Source organism: Pteronotus mesoamericanus, unplaced genomic scaffold, assembly GCF_021234165.1.
Source record: "Pteronotus mesoamericanus isolate MK-2021 breed Mesoamerican mustached bat unplaced genomic scaffold, CSHL_Meso_final contig_163, whole genome shotgun sequence".
NCBI classification, from domain to species: domain Eukaryota; kingdom Metazoa; phylum Chordata; class Mammalia; order Chiroptera; family Mormoopidae; genus Pteronotus; species Pteronotus mesoamericanus.
This window is the reverse complement of record NW_026555064.1, coordinates 17,660,194-17,680,382: the sequence shown is the minus strand read 5'-3', so window position 1 is coordinate 17,680,382 and position 20,189 is coordinate 17,660,194. Positions and strand designations below refer to the sequence as shown.

The 20,189-nt window shown below is 42.0% G+C and overlaps 1 protein-coding gene across 1 annotated transcript in view; it reads right to left on the bottom strand.

The window, feature by feature from the left end:
• Positions 1-951: 951 nt before the first annotated feature.
• Positions 952-20,189, bottom strand: part of ANKRD50 (ankyrin repeat domain containing 50) — a 32,626-nt gene continuing 13,388 nt past the window's right edge. The window contains exons 3-5 of the mRNA XM_054563388.1: positions 13,691-13,920; positions 5,232-8,782; positions 952-3,886 (exon numbers count right to left, since the gene is read on the bottom strand). Of these exons, the coding sequence (XP_054419363.1) occupies positions 5,235-8,782; positions 13,691-13,920 (3,778 nt within the window). The 3' untranslated portion in view covers positions 952-3,886; positions 5,232-5,234. The remainder of the gene's footprint in view (positions 3,887-5,231; positions 8,783-13,690; positions 13,921-20,189) is intronic.

Sequence of the window (20,189 nt, the reverse complement as noted above, 5' to 3'; positions counted from 1 at the left end):
AGAGGCCTTCTCCTAAAAATAAGATGAGTGCATATGTTTACATGATGACTGAAATTTCCCCAGAAATTGAGGAATTTAAGCCTTCAGTGTATATCTCACTACTATTAGTTGGAATCCTTCCAACTACTAGGGCAAAGGAGTGAAAACATTCGTCATTGCCAAGTTCTCATAGTGTATTTCTTTGGACCACCAGCTAGAAAATTCCATGTTTATTTAGTCAACCAGTCTGTTTTAAAATTCTTCTATGTAAATCACCCATTTGTGTTTAAACATTATTAAAAACTCCTAGAATAATGTTTCTATTAATGCAACAAATTTATAAAGAATGTAAGGTAATTCCTGCAGGACCCTGTAATTATCATAAAATTACCTAACAGAAAAGACCGTGATGGCCTTTCTAGAAACCTCTCTTTGGAGTAGCAATAGAAAATATACACACACATGAAGAGGTGACTCACGTTTACTGAGTGAAGAGTACATAGAAACCTATTTGCAAAAGGAATGACCATGCTTGCAGCAAAACTCCAAAATATCAAACGCTCGATGGCCATGACATCCTGCCGGTCAGGAGCGTAGCTGTGCACAGTGCACTGGACCAGGGCGGTTTCCCAGGCGTGACGCCTACCCTGGCGAGACGCAATGTGCTCGGTCAGTTGGGAAGAACTAGCAAATTTTTTTTTCTGCCTGCCTTTAGAAGTTATCATTTCTCTTTTTTTTTAAATTTGTAAAATGGTTCCAAATTCATTTGCTTGGTATTTATTTAAAATAAATTAATAATGTTAAAACTGTTCATTGTTTTACTGTAAGCATGTCATACATGTTCTCTTGGTTCGAGAATTAAAACAAGATATCCTCTGTAAAGCAAATATATTTATTATGCACTTTCATATACATAGGGATTTTTGCTTAATATAATACAAGGAATAAAATAAAACTTTTACAATGTGAAGTTCAATGTACATTTTAGGCTATTTACATACCCCAAACCAACGGAAAAGTAAAAAGAAAGCATTTGTTGGCATCTACACTTGCTGAGACATGTAAATGGAGGACATGAAGCAAAACAAACATTTGCATAGCCAGACAATATTGAGAAAAGTATGTACTCCTGCTTTTTAAGTAGGAATATTTTTGGTGAAGATTCCAGAGGGGCGGGGCGGGAGTGGGGTGAGGGCCAGCAGACACCGCTGTGCTATGCGGCGCTCACGGAGCTCAGGTCAGACCGGCCTGCATGCGCTCGGGTCTGTGTTCTTCGTCGCTGTGGTCTATATTGCCTCCCTGTTTGTCAGCTCGTGACTTTGAGGGATGGACAGAGGTGGAATTTTACAAAAACATTATAAGCACATGGCATCATAGGTGTATAGTGGCATGAAATGATTTACAAAATCTAACCATTTTAATTTTTAAAATTTTTAAAATAGCTTTTTAGGAGTTATATTTCGGGGACTATCTTTACTCTCCTTAATGGATTAAAAGCTATTTTCAATCATGGTATTAAATCCCCCACAGAAAGAAATCAGCAGTAGGGCATCTTGGCACCCTATCATCCTTAGCCTAACTAAAAGCCATTTTTTGTTCTATTCCAAAACATAATATAAAAACATTCAGAGGAATACTTACTTTTGAAAATCTTATTTTTCCAGCAGGTTCTCTTCCTACCAACTGTTTCAAGTCTTTATAATATGGATATGAAAACATTTAGCTTTTTGAAAAACATAAATCCCTTCTGTAATGAGTCATATCTTTGCCCTTTGGCCACAAGGTGCATTTTTTGTAAAAAAACAATAAAATTAAATAAATACAATTCCAATAATTCAAGGTTAATAGAAAAACTGGCAGCTTTCAGGGTTCTCTAAAAAAAATACACCTAGTAAGAAATTAGAGCTTCATCTTCTACAGTAATGTAAATGTACTGTATTTGAGATATGAGTTAAGATTGGTTCTCATAACAGTATGTGTTCATATTTATTAAAAGAATCATTAACACTTTTAAGGCTACTTTGCAAGAGTCCTATTAAGTGTATTAATAAATGTCCCATAGGGACAAAAATTCAATACTTGAAACATTCACATTCGAGTTCTCCATATTGCCATGTCACCTTAACAGTGACCGAACTTAATAACATTATCTCCTACTCCTGACTATGACTCGATGGCATAAACAAAATGACTTTTTTTTTGCTGACTTTAAACAACAAAAGCAAAACTAAAAGCCTTACACGAAGATCCAAGAAACAGTTATCACAACCAAGTACACGTTTCTATTTCTGTGAACAACACATCACACGTGTATCCTTCATTTAAGATGACATTACTGACCTCTGTTAACTAAGACATTTTCTAAATATTCTTTTCCCCTAGTAGCAGTGGTTTTGTGCTGAATCTCCAAATTCTCTTTCCTCATTCCTCCTTCTTATCAACAGTACATGGAAAGAATAGGATTTCTGGATTTTTTAAGATTTTCAGGGCACATGAAAAGGTCAGGCCCTTGGCTTCTAAATGCATCTAACCTTTCCAGACATGTACACACCCACCTACGCTGGTTCCAGTGGGTTAGGGTCTAATTTAGGAAGCCCAGGCCGTGGGTCACGTGCCCCTCGGAGCCAGTCTGCTTGGTTTTCCTCGGTCACGGACCTCCCCCCTCCACCCTGGCAGTCGTCGAAAGAAGAAAACAGGAAAGAGTATGTGGACAAAGCTTAGGGTTTATCAAATACCAAAAAAACACACATGTGCTATGACTGATTGGTTAGTGGTGTCATCTGTGAAGGACAGTGCATATTACTCTCATCAAGAACGTTCATCCAACTAACCACTGAAATTGATCCAATTGATTTTGAGTGGGGACTTATTTTCCTCATGCAGCAATTTACAAAATAGGCAACTGAGGGCGAAGCCAGCATTAAAACCCACACGGGTAAGTTATAGTGTGTCCGACTTGACGGAAGAGATTAGGGTAGTCAATTATTTGGGGATCAAAAATCTACCCTCGAGAGAGAGAGAGAGACAGGTGGGCCCCGCCTGCACACACGCGCCTGAGGCCTGGCTCTGCTCGGGGAGTCCTCGGCCTCGGGAGCCACCGTCTGTCTGCTGCGGGTGCAATGACAAATGACAGGCGAGTGGGACGCGAACTTGCACCCTGGGAATGAGACAGAACTTTGTTCTGCCTGGTCGTTGTCTTCTTTTTTTTTCCCCCCTTTTTGACACAGTCAGTCAGAGATTAGGAGGATTCTACTGGGAAATCCAAATTTGAACTACTTAGAGCAGCTCCCTAGAAGACTAGAAATGATTTTTAAATCTATGAAGAAACCATTTTCTTCACCTCAATGTGGCATTAAATAGAAACTCATTTTAACCAATGCTGAAGGTGTAGCAAGTATAAATAGTTGCATGATTTATTTTATTGAGTGACATTTTTAAAGATACAAGAACAAGCCATACACTACAGCAATGCAGAGGTGACCAAAACAGCAGGCTTACGTTTCATTTGCCACAAAAAAGAAACAATAAATACAAGGAACACTGCCTTTTCATATATATTTGATCATGGCACATGCACATTTATCAAATTTTAACTTAAAATACTTAAAAGTTTTTTTTAGCTTTTATCAGGGAACTGCAGTATATATCTGCATTTAAAAGAAAGTGCTCATTCTTGTGTAATGAATACAAAGCACACGAAATGAAACTGGTGAAGCACGAGAGGGTCACACTGAGAAGGCGGCCTTACTAGTCAGGCACGTGACAGTCATCGAGGCGCCTGCGCGGCCTGCGGACACCGCGCTCTTCACTGTCGATCCCTCCAGCGGTCAGCAGGCCGTTCATGTTTTCACCCAGGAGCTGAAGAACCACTCCGATCACAATGTCTTCTGTTTCACAGAATAGGGAGCTAATGCAGAAGTTAAAAAAAATACATTAACTTCTACAGTATACTTACTTATAGAACTGCATATAGTTTTAAGACCATCTATATAAATATATACTCACTATGTAAAGCACAAAGTAGACTATTAGAGATTCATTATTTAACTTATAAATCACTTTTAAAGATTCCACAAAATGTTTACCTTAATTCATGTGTTTTGCTGTTTAATATACATAGTTTGACTTTGACTTTACAAAAGATATCATGAGTTGGAGAGTGGAGCACAGAACAACATATTTTTAAAATAAATCACACAGGAGAATGAACTAACTACTTTGTACATAGTATTTTTGCATAGGATTTGGCCACACTGAAGGACGTCTGTTATCAGGAGGTATAGGAAATTATTATGCTAATGTATCACCTAAAATATATCTCCAAAGACAAAAGAAGCATAAGAGCTTTCCGTTTGCCAGAAGGAAAGAGTACAATTTTGTTAGAGGATTAAAATGATTAATCAAAGTGGGATAAACATACTTTTCTAGTAAAAGTTAGGAAAGATTCCTAATGAAATATTTATCACCAATATCAGAAATGTACTTTTAAAAAAGTATAAAGTCCTGTATCTATTTTCCCATTAACTTCCCCTACATAATTAATGAAGCATCCATTAAGGTGCTATTTAATAAATATGACTTTATTTTTGAGGGTTTAACATTTGATTCTTACATCTAAATATAGTGGCCCCTAAAAACACTCTTGCCAATACACCCATTCATCACTGCCCCACGCCTATGCTTGGTGGGTGCAAGGTTTACTTAGAAGAATCTTAAGAATCTCTCGTACAGAAAATTACCTTTTGCTGATTAAATCTTTGACTCCATCTAGGGAGAAAAGTTAGGAAATTAACATGTATTATCTATCTACTCAGTGCTGCATATGCTATTTTATTCAAACCAAGAAGTAGTATTACAGAAAGAGCTCCTCCCTCTGTTATCATCAAAGAACTTTTAAGAGGGAAAATGACTATTGAAGGAATTCTTAATCCGAGATCCATAAATAGTACGTTCATTCAACACATTTTTACTGAGAAACTACCGTAAGTGCAAGCAGTATCCCAAGTACACGGAGTGAACAAAAAAGATAAAAATCCCTATCCTCACAAAGATTCCATTTAAGTTGTAAGGGGACAAATAATAATAATCATAATCATAATAATAGATAAAACATATAAAACATGTGAAATAGTATGTGCTCTGGACAAGGAAAGCAGAAAAAGGGGAAGGGGGCGCTCGGGGTGGGAGTTCAAATTCCCAAGAGGAGGGAATGCACTTCTGTCATTTTACTCTTTATGCTGATGAAGTGTTACCTGTTATAACGGCGTTTCCTTCTTGTAGTTGAAGCCAGGGTCCGAACCATCGATCTGAAGCTTCAGGGCTTGTTTAAGGCTTAATTCCGTCTCTGAGGAAGGGTACCCTTCCAACACTTCCTGATGCCCTCTGTCTTGTATTGTTCGTGGGACTGAAACCCTCCCAAGAAACACCTGGTTGCTCTGGAGATGGTAATTTGGATTGGTCATTATTCCATTTCTCTTCTTCTGTTCCCCACTCTGTTGGTGAATGAGAAATTGCTGCTGAGATCGGCCAATCTCCTGCTGAGCTGATGGTATCATAATTTTGCACTGAGGTTCCGCGGGCGTTTGCTTAGGGGGTGCACTGGGCCCGGATTTGGCTGCAGGCCCTCTTGCATCAAACTGAGTCATTTCATATTCCAAAACCTTTGGCTGTGAAGAATTATTTTGTTTAGCTTTTTTCCCAGCTGACCCAGATTTGCTGGAATTTTCTGATTTCCCCCCTTTATTTGTTTTAGTTGATTTCAAACTGGGCTTTACTTGACTCCACTCAAATTCACTACTCGGCGAATGGTGGCTTTGTCCCAGGGACTGTGTCGTGGAAGACGGGGACACAATTGACTGTCGACTTCTACTGCGGGGCAGTGAGTGCTGCTGAATCTGTTCAGTAAATGACAAATTGTGGAAGCTGTCAATTGGCACAGTCTGAGCTGTTGCTGTAGACGAAGTTGTTCTCAAAGAGGAATTTTTTGAGCTCTTTAAGGAATTATTTGACAATGACGACTTCTGCCGATCAACCGTGGAATCTGGAGATTCTGAAGGAGAACTGAACGCATGCGCTGGCCCATTTGGTAAGCCACGCAGTGGAGGCTGCATGTCCCCTCCACCGGTACTGCCGGAGCTGTTTGATTTAATTGTTAATGACTGCATTTTTGAAGACACTGATTGCAGAGGCTTTTGCTCCATCGTGTGAACAGGAGATGGGGAACAGCCATTCAAACTAGATGCACCATACTTTTCTAATAATTTAATTATCTGAGAGTGTCCGTTTTTGGCCGCAACACGCATAGCAGTGCGTCCGAACTGATCTGCATGGTTGGGGTCAGCACCGTGCTCTAGGAGAACCTGCACGACGTCGATGTGCCCTTCCTGGGCCGCGATGCAGAGTGCGGTCGCACCCTGATTGCAGGTGTGGTCGACCACGGCACCATGCTCAATCAGCAGCTGCACCACCTTCACGTGGCCCTGCCAGGCCGCGGACTGCAGCGCAGATCGCTTTTCATTGTCCGCAGCGTTGACGTCAGCGTGGTAGGTTATCAGCAGCTGCACCATTTCCAGGTGGCCTTGCCAGCAGGAAACGTGAAGTGCCGTCCTTCCTTCAGCATCACTTGTTTCTACATTTGCACCATTTTCTAAAAAATACTCAGCCATTGTTAGTTGGTTTTCTAAGGCCAAAATATAAAGGGTAGGCCTGCCATCAGCATCTTTGTAGTTAACGTCGGCTCCATGGCTAAAAAGCAACTCAACAATGTCCCTGTGTCCTTCTAAGGCAGCAACTCGCAGTGCATTCCTGCCGTCATAACCTCTTTGATCGATACTGGACTTATTTTCTAACAGGATCTGAACACAATCATAATGACCCTCTTGTGAAGCTAATATGAAAGGTATTCGTCCATCATTATCAATCTCATTTGTTCTAGCACCTTGTTCAATAAGCGCTTCACATATTAATCTGTGACCTTCAAAAGCTGCCATGTGCAAAGGTGTCCACCCAGCATCATCTCTGTGGTTCTCATCTAACCCTCTATCCAGCAGAGTACGTACCACCTCAACATTCCCTTGGGCTGAGGCTATGCTGAGGACTGTCCTGCCTTCGCTATCAATGCTGTCCACGGCCGCACCCCAAAACAAAAGTGTGTTCACAACGGAGGCATGGCCCATAGAAGCGGCCGCCAAGAGGGGTGTGCGACCATTGTTGTCTGTGTGGTCCACATCTGCTCCCCCCTCCAGGAGCAAGTCAACCACGTCGACATGCCCTTCATAGGCGGCCACCAGCAGAGGAGTCATGCCGTCTTTATCGCAGTGGTCCACCTCAGCACCTCGGTCGATCAGAAGGCTGACGACCGACGCGTGCCCTTTACTGGCAGGCACACAAAGCGCAGCTACAGAGAGCGCGGTCCTGCCGTCCACGTCCTCGTGGTTCACTTCTGCTCCGTGGTCCAGGAGGTGCTCCACGATCTCTCTGTGCCCCATGTACGCTGCTGCGATCAGAGCGGTCCTGCCCTCGTTATCCGCTTTGTTTACTTCAGCACCATGTTGCAGCAGATTCAGCACGATGTCCTCGTGGCCACCCCACGCTGCTGCTCTCAAAGCTGTCCGGCTGTCAGCGTCTGCACAGTCCACTTTGACGCCGGCGTAAAGCAGCGCAGACACCACCTCGGTGTGACCGCCCCAGGCAGCAGACCTCAGTGCCGTCCAGCCATCCTGATCAGTGTGGTTGATGTTTGCTCCACACCCAATCAGGCAATTAACCACCTTGGTGTGTCCTTGCCTGGCAGCGAGGGTCAGTGGCGTGTGTCCGTGGGCATCTTCGATCTCTAAATCTGCCCCCCTAGAGACAAGTAAATTCACCACATCGAGGTTGCCGCTGTACGCAGCATTAGCTAGTAACGTTCTCCCATTGGAGTCGCACTGGTTCACCGAAGCTCCGTTATCTAACAAGGTCCGAATGGAATCCTCTCGTTCTAAGGCCTGGCGGACTATGCAGGAGGCGCGATCGTCCTCACTGTTCACGTGAGCACCGGCCTTCACCAGCAGCTGTAGCACTTCTTGTTCCTTGGGTATTAATGTCGACAGGGAGTCTCTGACAGGTGTGCCATTCCATATCATCCACAGAGCCAACTCAGCTGTCTCCAGCTGTAAGTTTGAATTAATTAAGTGCAATGCAAATTCCTGTGCTTCCAATGGTGTTAAATTCTTGGCTTGACAGGTATAACTCATGGCCAACATTCTGTGTCCTTCTGCTGCGTTACATAAATACTTCTGAGTGCAGTGTTTCACATCTAGAAGCCACTCTGCAAAACTATAGTGAAACAGTATTTTAGTATTTCCTAGTCCATCAACGAGAAGTTTGGAGAGGACGTCTAACTTGCGTTGAAAGTCTTCCAGGGTTAGTGACATATTTTTGGTCCACACTGCATGATATAATTCCGTTATGGTCAAAGGTCGGCAGGCTGCAAGAATCACATTCAAAATAGGCTGAACTTTTGCAAACTGCTTTCTCACAAAAAGCCTTTGACACAGCCAGAGATACAGACCATTCAGAGTTCCTGGGATGTCACGGATCTCTCGTAACATAATAAAATTTTCTACAACTCCATCTAGAACACGTTCTAGATAGAGAAAGCACCCACTGCTTTTAATGTGCAGTTGATTTAACATCTCTGCGGTTTCTTTTGTGAGGTGTTGTCGCAAAGCTTCTTCTTGATCCAAGCGATGAAGAATGTACTGTTGAACATCCTTAACAATGTATGCCTTCCGAAGGTCATCTAGACTTATTTTTCGAAAACCTAAAGAGACAAAAAGTAGATGTCATCCTTTGAAAATGGTGGCAGAAGGTGTCATATACTCAGAGGATGTCTTCAATATGTAATAAACTAATAAGCAAATAAATCAATACGTTAACTAATATTAATAAATCGATACTGGTTACCATATAAATCAGTTTTATTTTCCGTTTATAAAAACACTGATGGCAGATAAAGGATTTCATTTCCCAGCCTACAAGTGGAACTCACTTCAGTGGCGAGCATTTGACAGTCCCACATATACATCCAAGAAACATGTTAAATTTTCTGAACTCTCAAATGATTAGGAAAAAAAGTTGAAGGAAACATAACAAATAAGATTCGTTTGTTTTTACAGCAGATATTTTTCATATGAAAAATTTACATATTTCCATCTCCATAACCAAATGTATACTACCTTTAATTAGAAGACTGAAATTCATATCCAATTAGAATATCACCTGTCACAGCCTTAGACTAACATTATTTTACATGTTATCAAATTAAAATAATTAAATGTCAGGCTTTCAAAAAAACAGCCTCAACCTTAAGATGCAACTTGGTCAAATTATGCTAAGAAGATTTAAGCATTGTAAAATTAAAGCAACTTTGTAATTCAAACCAACATGAAAACATATTAGTTAAAGCTATTTGAAACTCAATTTTAAGTTCTTTAAAAGGAACTGTAATTTCATTTCCTAAAGGGAGATGGTGTCCTGATTTAGAAGTATGAATTTATTATTAGGCAAGTGTGTTTTCATCTTACAGAAGAAAAAACTACTGAATGAATGAACTCCCTTAAGAGACATAACTCTAGAAACTCAGCAAAGATTAGTAATGGTCAATTAATACTGAGTGAAATACCCTTATGCAACTCAGTAAAACAAATATGTATATACAGAGGGCCCTGCAGAAGTAAGCCCTGCTTGAGTGTGGTTGGCAGGGTAATAATATGGGTGTAATAATTTATACTTTTAATTTGAACATTTCACCTAAAATGTCCTATAGTATGCTTGAGTGTGATATTATTATGTTATAGAATTACATGCTTATGACTTTGTAATAAAAGGGGTGTTATCTGTGCTGGACCCTGTATATCACCTACTGAGTGTCAGGTACTCTGTGAGGAGATGAGACTTTTATTTGGTGACGATACATCAGTATGGAATTTTGAACAAGGGAGTATGCGACCAGATTTGTACTGTGAAATACGGGTCCAACATCACTAAAAACCTGAAGTGAGTCAAACTGTGGACACAGCTTTTTTGAAGGGTCCTTGAGCCGGTCTAGATCAGAATCACTAAGTGCCTGAACAACCACAGCAGCACACAAAAAATAAAATGTGAGTTTGAGGATTATTAGTAAGAGCTAAAGTGCACAGAGCCGAGCGAGAATGGAGAAGGAAAGAGGAGTCAGAGTTAACATTAATTTCTGACTTGATGGAACAGGATGGAAAAAGAGATCACTGAAGGATAAATAATAGGTTTGGAGAGAAAGATGATAAATTCAGTTTTGTGATACTAAGCTTGAAGTACTTACATGAAATAAATAAATTTATTGAAAACAAAATCTACTAGAATGACACAATAAGGAAATAAACTTGCATAGCTCAAAATCTGTACAAAAGTGGAATCTGTAATTTTATATACATACATACAACTGAATATTAATTATATAAATAATAGATTATTTTCAGTAGAATTTCAAGAGATAAATTTTAATTATTAAAAAAGACATTCTTGATCTAAGTAGAGTTTAAAACAATCATAGATATTTATATCAATCTACATTTACCAATGATACAAGGTACAATAACTTGCCTCCAAATCTTATTCTGTGTGTTCATTTGCTCTTGGCTTTATAAAGTCACTAAAACAATTTAAGTTGGAAAACACTTGGAATGTTGTTAATAAAAAAAATTTTTTTAAATAGTAACTATCTGACATATTACAGTGTTTCAAAGTTTCCAAAGTGATCTTGTAGACATTGACTGATTTACACGAAAGATTATAGTACCTATTTTGAATAAAGATCTATAATTTGAACCTACTTAACTAAAGATATCATGACTGAAACTTGAGATAATTAAGACAGAATCAAGGCTAAACCTCCATAGTAACAATTCAGTTCCCAAGAGACAAATGAAAGTGATCAACAATTATAGAGTCTAGTGGTAAAGCGGCACTTCCAGTACTTATCATACCTAACTTCTTTTTATGTCAAGCCTGTGAGGTAAGCTTCCCTACTTTAAAAATAAAGCAGCTAAAGCTCCAAAAGGTCAGTTTAATTGCCCGAAGTAGCAGGGCTGGTAAACCACTGATGGCAGGATTCTGATTGTTTTGACTTTGAAGTTTGCTCTTTTCACGAAGATGGGATGGGGCAGAGAAAGCCAAGAAAGCAAGCGCAAGTGCCTGACAGGGGAGCTGGGCGGGGGATGGGGGGGCGGGGGGGGGGCCCACAGGGTTGACTCTAAAAGAAAGCAGAGAAAATTTCATAAAGTACAGACACAGAATGTTTGCAATTAAAAAAACAAAGCGCTTTCAAATGTAAATATACTTAGTAATATGAATTGAGATAGAATCAGTTATATTGTGTTCATCATTAATGATAGTTATCTGTTCCTTAATACAGAACTACGGGTATCTATTAAACAACAATTTGAACATCTTGAGTTAAAGTTACTAAAAATGACTGTTTTACAGTGCGACTTCTGACCATTTTACATGTAATTCTCTTCTCACGCACACGCACCATTTAATACATTGCTATCAAAACATTTAAAAATATTTTTAGGAGGCTGAAAAAGCCTCAAAGATTTTAGGGGAAGAAAAATATGACTTACGAAAATGTTTGACCACTTTTGTATTCTTACTTAAAACATTTATCAGGACGTGAGACTACTCAATGCAGGTGATAGCAGAGTGATAGCACGCTAGGACCCGTGCCAGGATTTACAAACTGATGCTCGCTGCACTTATTTATTATCCTGAAGCATCTGTGGGGATGAGCCTATACTAAAACCTAAAAGCATAAGAATAGGAAGGTTCAGTGAATTCTGGCATATTGATATACTAGCAAGTTATGTATCCACTAAAATAGATATTAAGAATACAGTGACACCGAGTGACTTACGAATATTCAATTTACAGAGCAGAATTCGAACTGACATAAAGTATGGTCTCAGCCAGGTGGGACAACATACACCAAATCCAGCCCAGAGTGTTCAAGAGTAGTTAATTGTTTACCTCTGAAATGATATGCTATGTATTTGAGTATGTTGTTGTTCAAAACATCTATATATGTAAAGAGCATGTATTACTTCTGAATCAGATAAAATAAATATGTATAAAAATCTTACAAAAATCTGTGAGGTTTAATTTTTTTATACACAAAATATTTTTAAAAGGGCTGCTATTTCTTTTAGTTCCATAACAAGTATCTGTAGCTAGTAACCTATGATAATACCTTCATATGTGGTAAAAATTCTTCTCAGTGCCAAAGGGATTTTTTCATTAAACTAATCTGATGCTGTTAGCAAAAATGCTATTGGTCAGTATTGTATATACATGAGGGAAGACATTCTCTTGACAAAAATGTTAAATGCTCAGGTATGAGTAGATGAAACTGATCTGGACGTAGGAAAAACTTAACGTCATGCCCTTTGGGTGCGAACCTGCCAATTTTAAGTGTGAATGAACAGATCACGACTCTGAGCCCATATATTTCAACTTAAAACATTAGCAAAAAGCAGGAAGAGATGTGCAGGACATATAAAAGAAAAACTGAAAAACCTAATAAAAAGCTGAATAAATGAAAGAATAAGCTATGTTCCTAGTCGGAACTAAAGCATATAGTTTATTATTACTTTTTTTATCCTTACCCAACGGCATTTTTTCATTGCTTTGAGGGAGAGAAAGAAGGAACAAAGGAAGAGAGAGTGAGAGAAAGAGAGAAGCATCGACTGGTTGTGTTCTCATACATACCCCGACCAGGGCTCGAACCTGCAACCTGGGTATGTGCCCTGACTGAGCATGGGACCCACGACCCTTGGGTCCGCAGGGCGACACTCCAACCAACTGAGCCGCACTGGCCAGGGCTACCATACTAGTGCTTTTATGTTTGACTTCATTATTAAGAAAAAGTGCACACATTACTTAGATTTTACCATACTGTAAAATGCAGAGACCTACTTAAACCTGACATGGCCACTTAACCAATAACTTAATTACTTTCTCTCCAATTACACCATAAATCCTGTGAGTGCTCCTTGTTTACATTCCTTGTATTTCATAAAGCACAAAGAATGCTTTACATAATCAAACAGGAATAACTGCAACTTTATTGTGTTAGTAAGAAAAGTAAAACAGTTAAGTCAGGGAAAAAACTGATCATGTACTTTTATACATTATATATATTGTTCTTTCACATATCAGGAAAGGGTTTTAAAAAAGGATGCATTTCAAGAGGTACCCTAAAAGCCTGCTGACTCTGTCTCTTCTCCCACGCCAGGAAAGCCACCTTGCTAACTGCGACAGGCTTTTTCAAAAGCGTATTCTCTACTCTCAAGATGCTCAGTCTAGTCAGAAGAAATACCACAAGCAGACAGTGACCTGACTGCACAATAAATGCATCCCCACAGATACGTAACAGCCACTATGGCGTGAAAGACTCCCAGACTTTGCTAAGGAAGTTAGGAAAAGAATCTTGAAAAAGGATCTGTTAAGAATCCAATAAAGGATCCTAAAACATTCAAAAGCTCATTTTCAGTACAACTTTTAAAAAGCACTGTTGAGAAGAGCTGACAGACGCAACCACCAGGTTTTCCGCTGCGTACTCTCCTCTACGCAAGAACCGCACAGCCCAGTTCGTCAACGAAAGCCATTGGGGATGGCAGAATGGGATCATGCTTACCGGTAAACATCTTAGTGACAGCCTTGCTCTGTTTTCGGGCAGAGCAGAGAAGCAACAGCCACGGTGGGAAGAACTCGTGGTGACCAGCTAAGAGCTCCGCCACAGTCCCAGATAAGCTGGAGGACGTCTGTTCCCCTTCAGTGACGTTACAGCCTTCGTCAACAGAATCCACGAGCAGGTAGAGGCTCTGCGGGGGCGGCTTCATTCCCAGAAGCGGCAGCAGGACGCACCTGCAGGGCACAGCCGGCAAGCAGAGTGAGTGCTGGGGGCCGTGACGGCGGCCTTTGTTACTCAGACGGGAGCGCTACCGGGTACGAGTGAGCTTTAAAAACGAATTCAGGTTTCAGAGTAAAAATACTGTGAAAGTTTCGATTGCTTACTTTAAGGAGAACACTTGTCCCAAACAGTTGGCGCTGCCGACATTTCCTGCAATCAAGGCTTTGAGTGTGTGTGTTCAGTCACTCGGCATCATTAAGGAGAAGAGCAGGAGGAACTTGAGGAAACAATAGTTCAATATTCTCTTTCTAATTTTCTGAATCAGTACAAACCTTGAATTGTTTATAACAAAGCTAGAATGTACTGCAAAGAGGGGAAAACAAATTTGGGGATCACTTTAATAAGAAGAAAAGTAGCAAAAATGCTATAGAAGTTAGAAGTTTTACCATCATTTCTCTTACAGAATGACTGCATTGTATGCTAGCTTGTCACACAAATTTTATTTAGAAAGACTGTACAAAAATAAACTCCAGTCTAGGTCCCAAGAGATGTATTCTCAAATTTTAATGTAAAGAATAAGTTATTGGAAATATATGCAGCGGTATCATTCCACTGCATATATTTCCTACTCATATAATTTACATTAAATTGCAGCCGAATATAACGTTTTCCTACCTAAAACAATGCTCATTCGTTTTCAATAACTGTTTACCTTTCCGCGGGCCACGCGCTGAGACGGGCCGGGCCGACAGACACGGCGCGGCGCGGAGGACCCAGCCCGCCAGGTGCGACCGCCAGGAATGCCCCGATGATCCCCCCGCCCCCAGCTCCCTTCCCCATCTCAGTCCCACAGCAACCGAGACCCACTTGGTCGTTATGTCCTGTCAGCGCTCCCTATAAAAGCCCCTCACACCCCGCCTCGGCCTGTGACAGCATCACCCCGGCCAGCGGGCTGCGGCCTTTCTCACCCCCTGCGCCCCGGGACTAAGCACCGGAAGGCCGCGGCACAGCCAGCAATGCAGATTTTGCCGGGGTGACAAAAATATAGGCGTAATTTTGCTTCATTCACACTGGGCGGCTGTCGTTGTGTCGTGGTTCCTTTTTTTTTTTTTGACAGCCTAAGGGACAAGAGGTCCGTGCCCCTGACTCACTAGGTGCTGCGTGCTGTGAAAATTCTCGCGGCCTGCTGCTCGGACCTCGCTGCCCTAGTCCAAACTCCCCGCCCCTCTGTCGCCTGCGCCCGGGAAACAGCCACGTGCTCCCAGCGCCCCCTCCGGAGCGCCCGCTGCCGCCAGACGCCGTGTCAAAGTGCTCCCTCCCCCCGCCGCCGCGGCGGCCTTCTTCCAGTGGCTTTATTGGATGTCATCATACGAGGCCTTTTCATGGGCAGTCTCCTCTGCCTGGCATGGGCTTCCCTGCCCTCGTCATGTCACTAACTCATTAGGGAGATGCAGATTCGAACCAGAGGAAGGCAGCACTGGACGCCATTGGAGTTGCTGAAGGAAAGGAAAACCCCGAGAACACAAGGGCGGTCCCTGCGGTGGAGCAAGGATACCGCCACTTCCAAATGGGCGGCCGCTTTGGAAGGGTTTGGCAGTTTCTTAAAAGTTAAATGTACACCTAGCCCGTGACCCAGCGACCCTGCTTCCGGCACTTACCTAAGTGAAGCGAAATGGCTACTCAAAAGTCTGCACATGAATGTTTATAGAAGCTTCATTCATGAATCTGCAATGCAACGGCAATCAAAACTACCGATTCCCGTCTACTGGAAAGCAGTATTTTAATCCAAGCTGCTTCGCTTCTAGAAGTTGGTGACAAACCAAAATTCTCAATCACTAAACACTCAAAATCAGATACCAAGATACAGGTCTGAAAGTGACTGAACTTTCTTCGCTATGTTAAAGCAGCTTGGCTTTCTGATGGTAGAGGATTAGTTAGCAGGATGTAATCCATCTGTTTTCTAAATCAAACTTGTGTATAATATATGTTAATTTATTTTCTTTTGGAAACCAAATATTTAAAATATAAAAATGGGAAATAAACATAGCCTCACATTTACTGAGTGCTTACTAAGAATGAAGCACTGAGCTAAGTAATCGCTATGGACTTACCTGTTCATTCCTCACAACAATCCTGTAACGTATTACCATTTCCATTTCGCAGATGAAGAAACAAAGGTATAAAGGGAAGTAGCTTGCAAAGTGAAACAAGTACTAAGTGGCAGAAGTGGGAATAGTATTTGATGTTTCAAAGTTCCTCTTCTTTTTTAATGCTAAACTGCTTCTAAAAATAGTAGAAAGTTATATAAAAGCTTGAGGTCCCATTTAAACAAGAAAGTTCTTAGAACAACCTGACCAAATTAGCAAGTGGGTAATTTTTTAGGATTTAAATTCCTGAAAACATTTTCATGGAAAAAACAAAATCATATATATTAAGATCTTCTAACTGAATATGCTACTCTTCAAATTTTACTTTCCTGAGAGTATTAAACATTTATACCAACAGTCACTTGCCTTGCCCTGGCTGGGGGGCTCAGTTGGTCTGAGCATCGTTCTGTTTCCCAAAGGCTGTGGGTTTGATTCTCAGTCAGGGCACATCGCTAGGCTGTGGGTTCGATGTGGGTCGGGGTGCATACAAGATTCTCTTTCTCTTTCTCCCCTCCCCCTCTTTTTCTCCCTCCCTCCCTCTCTCCCTCTCCCCCTCTCTACCCACCTGTCTCTTTCTCCCTCTCCCCTCCTTTCTCTCTAAAATCAATAAACATATCCTTGGGTGAGGATTAAAAAAAAAAATCACTTGCCTCAATACCGAAATTCCAGAAAATCACTAGATGGGAGGTGTTCCTAATAATTTTGCTACAATTATTACATAATTAATGCCAAGGGTGGTTATTTGCGGCTCCTGCCTTCGCTCTGTCCGGGTCAGCTGCTGACCTCCCGACACACCAGCCCCCTCGTCAGCACACGGAGGCCGCTCCCACCTGTTCCACGTACGCCCTCACCTCATTGTGCCGTGGGAGACACTGTGAAGGTGTGAATGGTTACTGACCAAAAACGTGCCCTCAGAATTAATGCTTTTCAATACAGATATCTGGTTTTTTCTACACTCATTATCTCTTACCTGGATATTTAAGGAACGTTCAGAATTAAATTATATATAACATTACCAGACACCCATGTAGAATTTCTGGAGCCTGAAATCTCACTATTATCTGGTGAAATTTAACATCAAAACAACCACAAAACTAACCTCTGCATGAGTCTGTCTTAGATTCCACATCTAAATGAGATAATACAGTATTTGTCTTTCTCTGTCTGACTTATTTCACTCACCTAATACCCTCTAAGCCCATACACATCACAAATGGCAGGATCACCTTCTTTTTTATGGCTGAATAGTATTCCATTGTATACGTGCACCATAACTTCTTTACCCATTTATCTGTCTATGGACACGTAGGTTATTTCCCTATGTTCTTTTCTTAGAAACAAAATTATCCATCCAATAAATTAAAGCACATGGGACAGAGGATAAAAAAAAATGTAATTACTATCTCCAGTCAGTTAAGAATCAAATAGTATATATTTATTCATTTTTTAAAATCTAGTAAGTATAATTTATAATTAAAAACAGATCAGAAGTTTGGCCAATATGTAGGGTAAAATTTGTCTGAACTTTTGACCAAGATGTTGTAGTAACTTCATGCCTTTGTGAACTGTTTCCTCTTTGTTAAAATACAGCTGGCAAATATGGAATAAGAAAACAAAAAGAAAAATATAACCAGTCAAAAATAAAATAAACATTTCAAAGTATAAGAAACAAAAGAAGAATGCTGTCAGTGAACCTAAAACTCCAGTTTGCCAAAAAAGCACGCAGCCGGGGGGTTAGCTAGTGGCCATAAAAGGGACACGTTCCCCTGCCTCTGACTCAGACTCGCAGTTTGAGACTAAGGGCAGGAGGGGGCTCTGGCTCTCCGGTGCTGAAAGAAAGAAAAAGAGCACCTCTGACCCCCACTGAGGGCTCAGGCCTTCCAGCAGCAGCAGGGAGGACCCAAGGCCCCAACGGAGGCAGGACCCGAACCCAAAGATCATGGCTTAGTGGTTGAATTTACAAAACGGCTAAAACCACCTTGGAGTAGGCGCTACAGGTCTTCATTATCAGCCCTCGCTCCAGACCATGAGGGCGAGCCCGGAACAGGGAGAGCGAAGAGGCAGGCGCGGAGATGGAGCGGCGTCCAGAGAGGGGAGTGAAAAAATGACGGATTCGCATGCTTAGAAGGCAAGCAGCGGACGCCACTGCCAGAGTGTGCACTCACATCCAGGCGACAGTGACTTGTAAAACTGCCAAAGACTTGAAAGGAAATGTACTTGTGATGTTCAGAGGAGTAAAATTCATTAAACAATTATTCAACGAGCAAATAAAACAGCAAAGAACGAGGAAAATCTTCCTCACAGGGACTCCCGCGGACAAGATAAAATGTAGTAGGTGGCAGCAGCCCCAGACTGCCACCGCAACGACTACAAAAGACGGATAAATTACACACTGTAGATTTTTAATGACAGGAGAGGGCTCCCGGAGCAAGAGAACAGGGTGCACTGGCCTCCCGAGGGCGGCGTTCCTCCGCAGCAAGCCCGAAACGCACCTGCCCAATTCTTCGCAGCAGTGGCCGTTGCTGACTGGGGGCCTGCGCTGCTGCTGCGTGTGGACTAAGGAAGAGCCAGGCCTGGCCCGCCCGAGGCCCAGTGCCAGAGAAATAAAACCAGCAAGGTGTCAGAGGTCAGTCATGTTTCTTTGAGAGAGTAGAGTGCAAAAAATATATAGAAGGTGTCCCACACAAAGGTTGGTTTTCCCTAAAGTACGTTTGCTAAATTCTGGGCTGTGCTTTTAAAAAGCTGGGGCACCAGGCCAGGTGAGACTAACGAGCGTGAAGTCTCCTGCAGCCCATGTGCTGGAGACAGCATTCTGCTAAAGGGCACTGGGGGCTTGCTTTAAACACAGGGCCCATCTCCCTCAAGATCTGTTAGAATTTGAAGCTATAAAGGGCAGGAAATAAAGAGACCAACATAACTGTTTGCGGGGGAAGAAATAAATGACCAACAGTGTCTTCAGAACTCTCAGTCAGAAGCTCAGAAGGACCCACCAAAACAATGGCAATAAGCCAGTGGCCTCCACGCAGCTGCAAAGGAGCCCCCGGCCCCGCCCGGCTGCCCAACAGAGGAGAGGGAGCCGTCCCTGGTAGGAGACCGCATCTGGACAGCCACAGTCAGTTATACACTGTCTGACATACAATCAAAAATTACTGGACATAAAAGGCGGGTGGGGGGGGATGTCATTCCCGCTCTCCTCCTCACTGCCTCCACGACCGCGCCCAAGTTCAAGCACCAAGCCCGTCCCCTCCCTGCTGGGCCACCGCCTCCTGGCCGCCTGGCTTCCAGCCTCAGCACCTGTGGCCTCCACGCCTCCGCCCCGCAGGCTCACAGCTCCGGTCAGATGCTGTCCCTCCCCTGTTCAAAAGACTTAATGGCTTCCGCTCTTCTCAAAGTAAAAATAAAAAGGAACGTCCCAACACAGCCTCCAAGTCCATACGCTGCGTGGCTCCACACCACTTCTCGTCTCCTCTCCGCTACTGAGCCCCTCGCACGCTGTGCCAGCCACCAGGCTCCCCAGGCTTGCCCGGAACACGTAATCCATCCCCTAGCTCAGGACAGGACTGCTGCTGCCAGAAAGTTCCCTCAAAGCACCCTAACCTCCACAGTGCAAACGGCACCCCTGCCCCAGCCCACCCAGCACCTCTCCCCTGTCCTCCTCACTTGGTGTTCATTTCCACATTCACTTCTCGCCAAGTGACAGACTAGCTAGTGTCTTCCTAACTCTTAGTTTTTCTACCACCCACCCAGACCAGCCCTCAAATTTTAACAAAGAAACACAGATAATATTTGCCACTTTTATTTACTGATACGTCCCACTATTAAGAATGGCATCTGGTACATTCCTGGTATCCAATGTATATTTGATAGATGAATGAATGAACGAACAAATGAACCAAAGTAGAACACAGAACTCAGAAATACACACACACTTGTGTGTGTGTGTAGGGGGGGGGTACTGTGGTAATATTACAAATTAATAATGGAAGATGAGCCAGCCACTCAACAAATGTTGCTGGATCAGATAGAAAACATATTTTAAAATCTTAAGACCCAAAAAGGCCAACCGTAAAGGACATCATACAGGAAAGGACTGACATATTTGACTGTATTCATTTTTTATACTTCAAAACAAAACT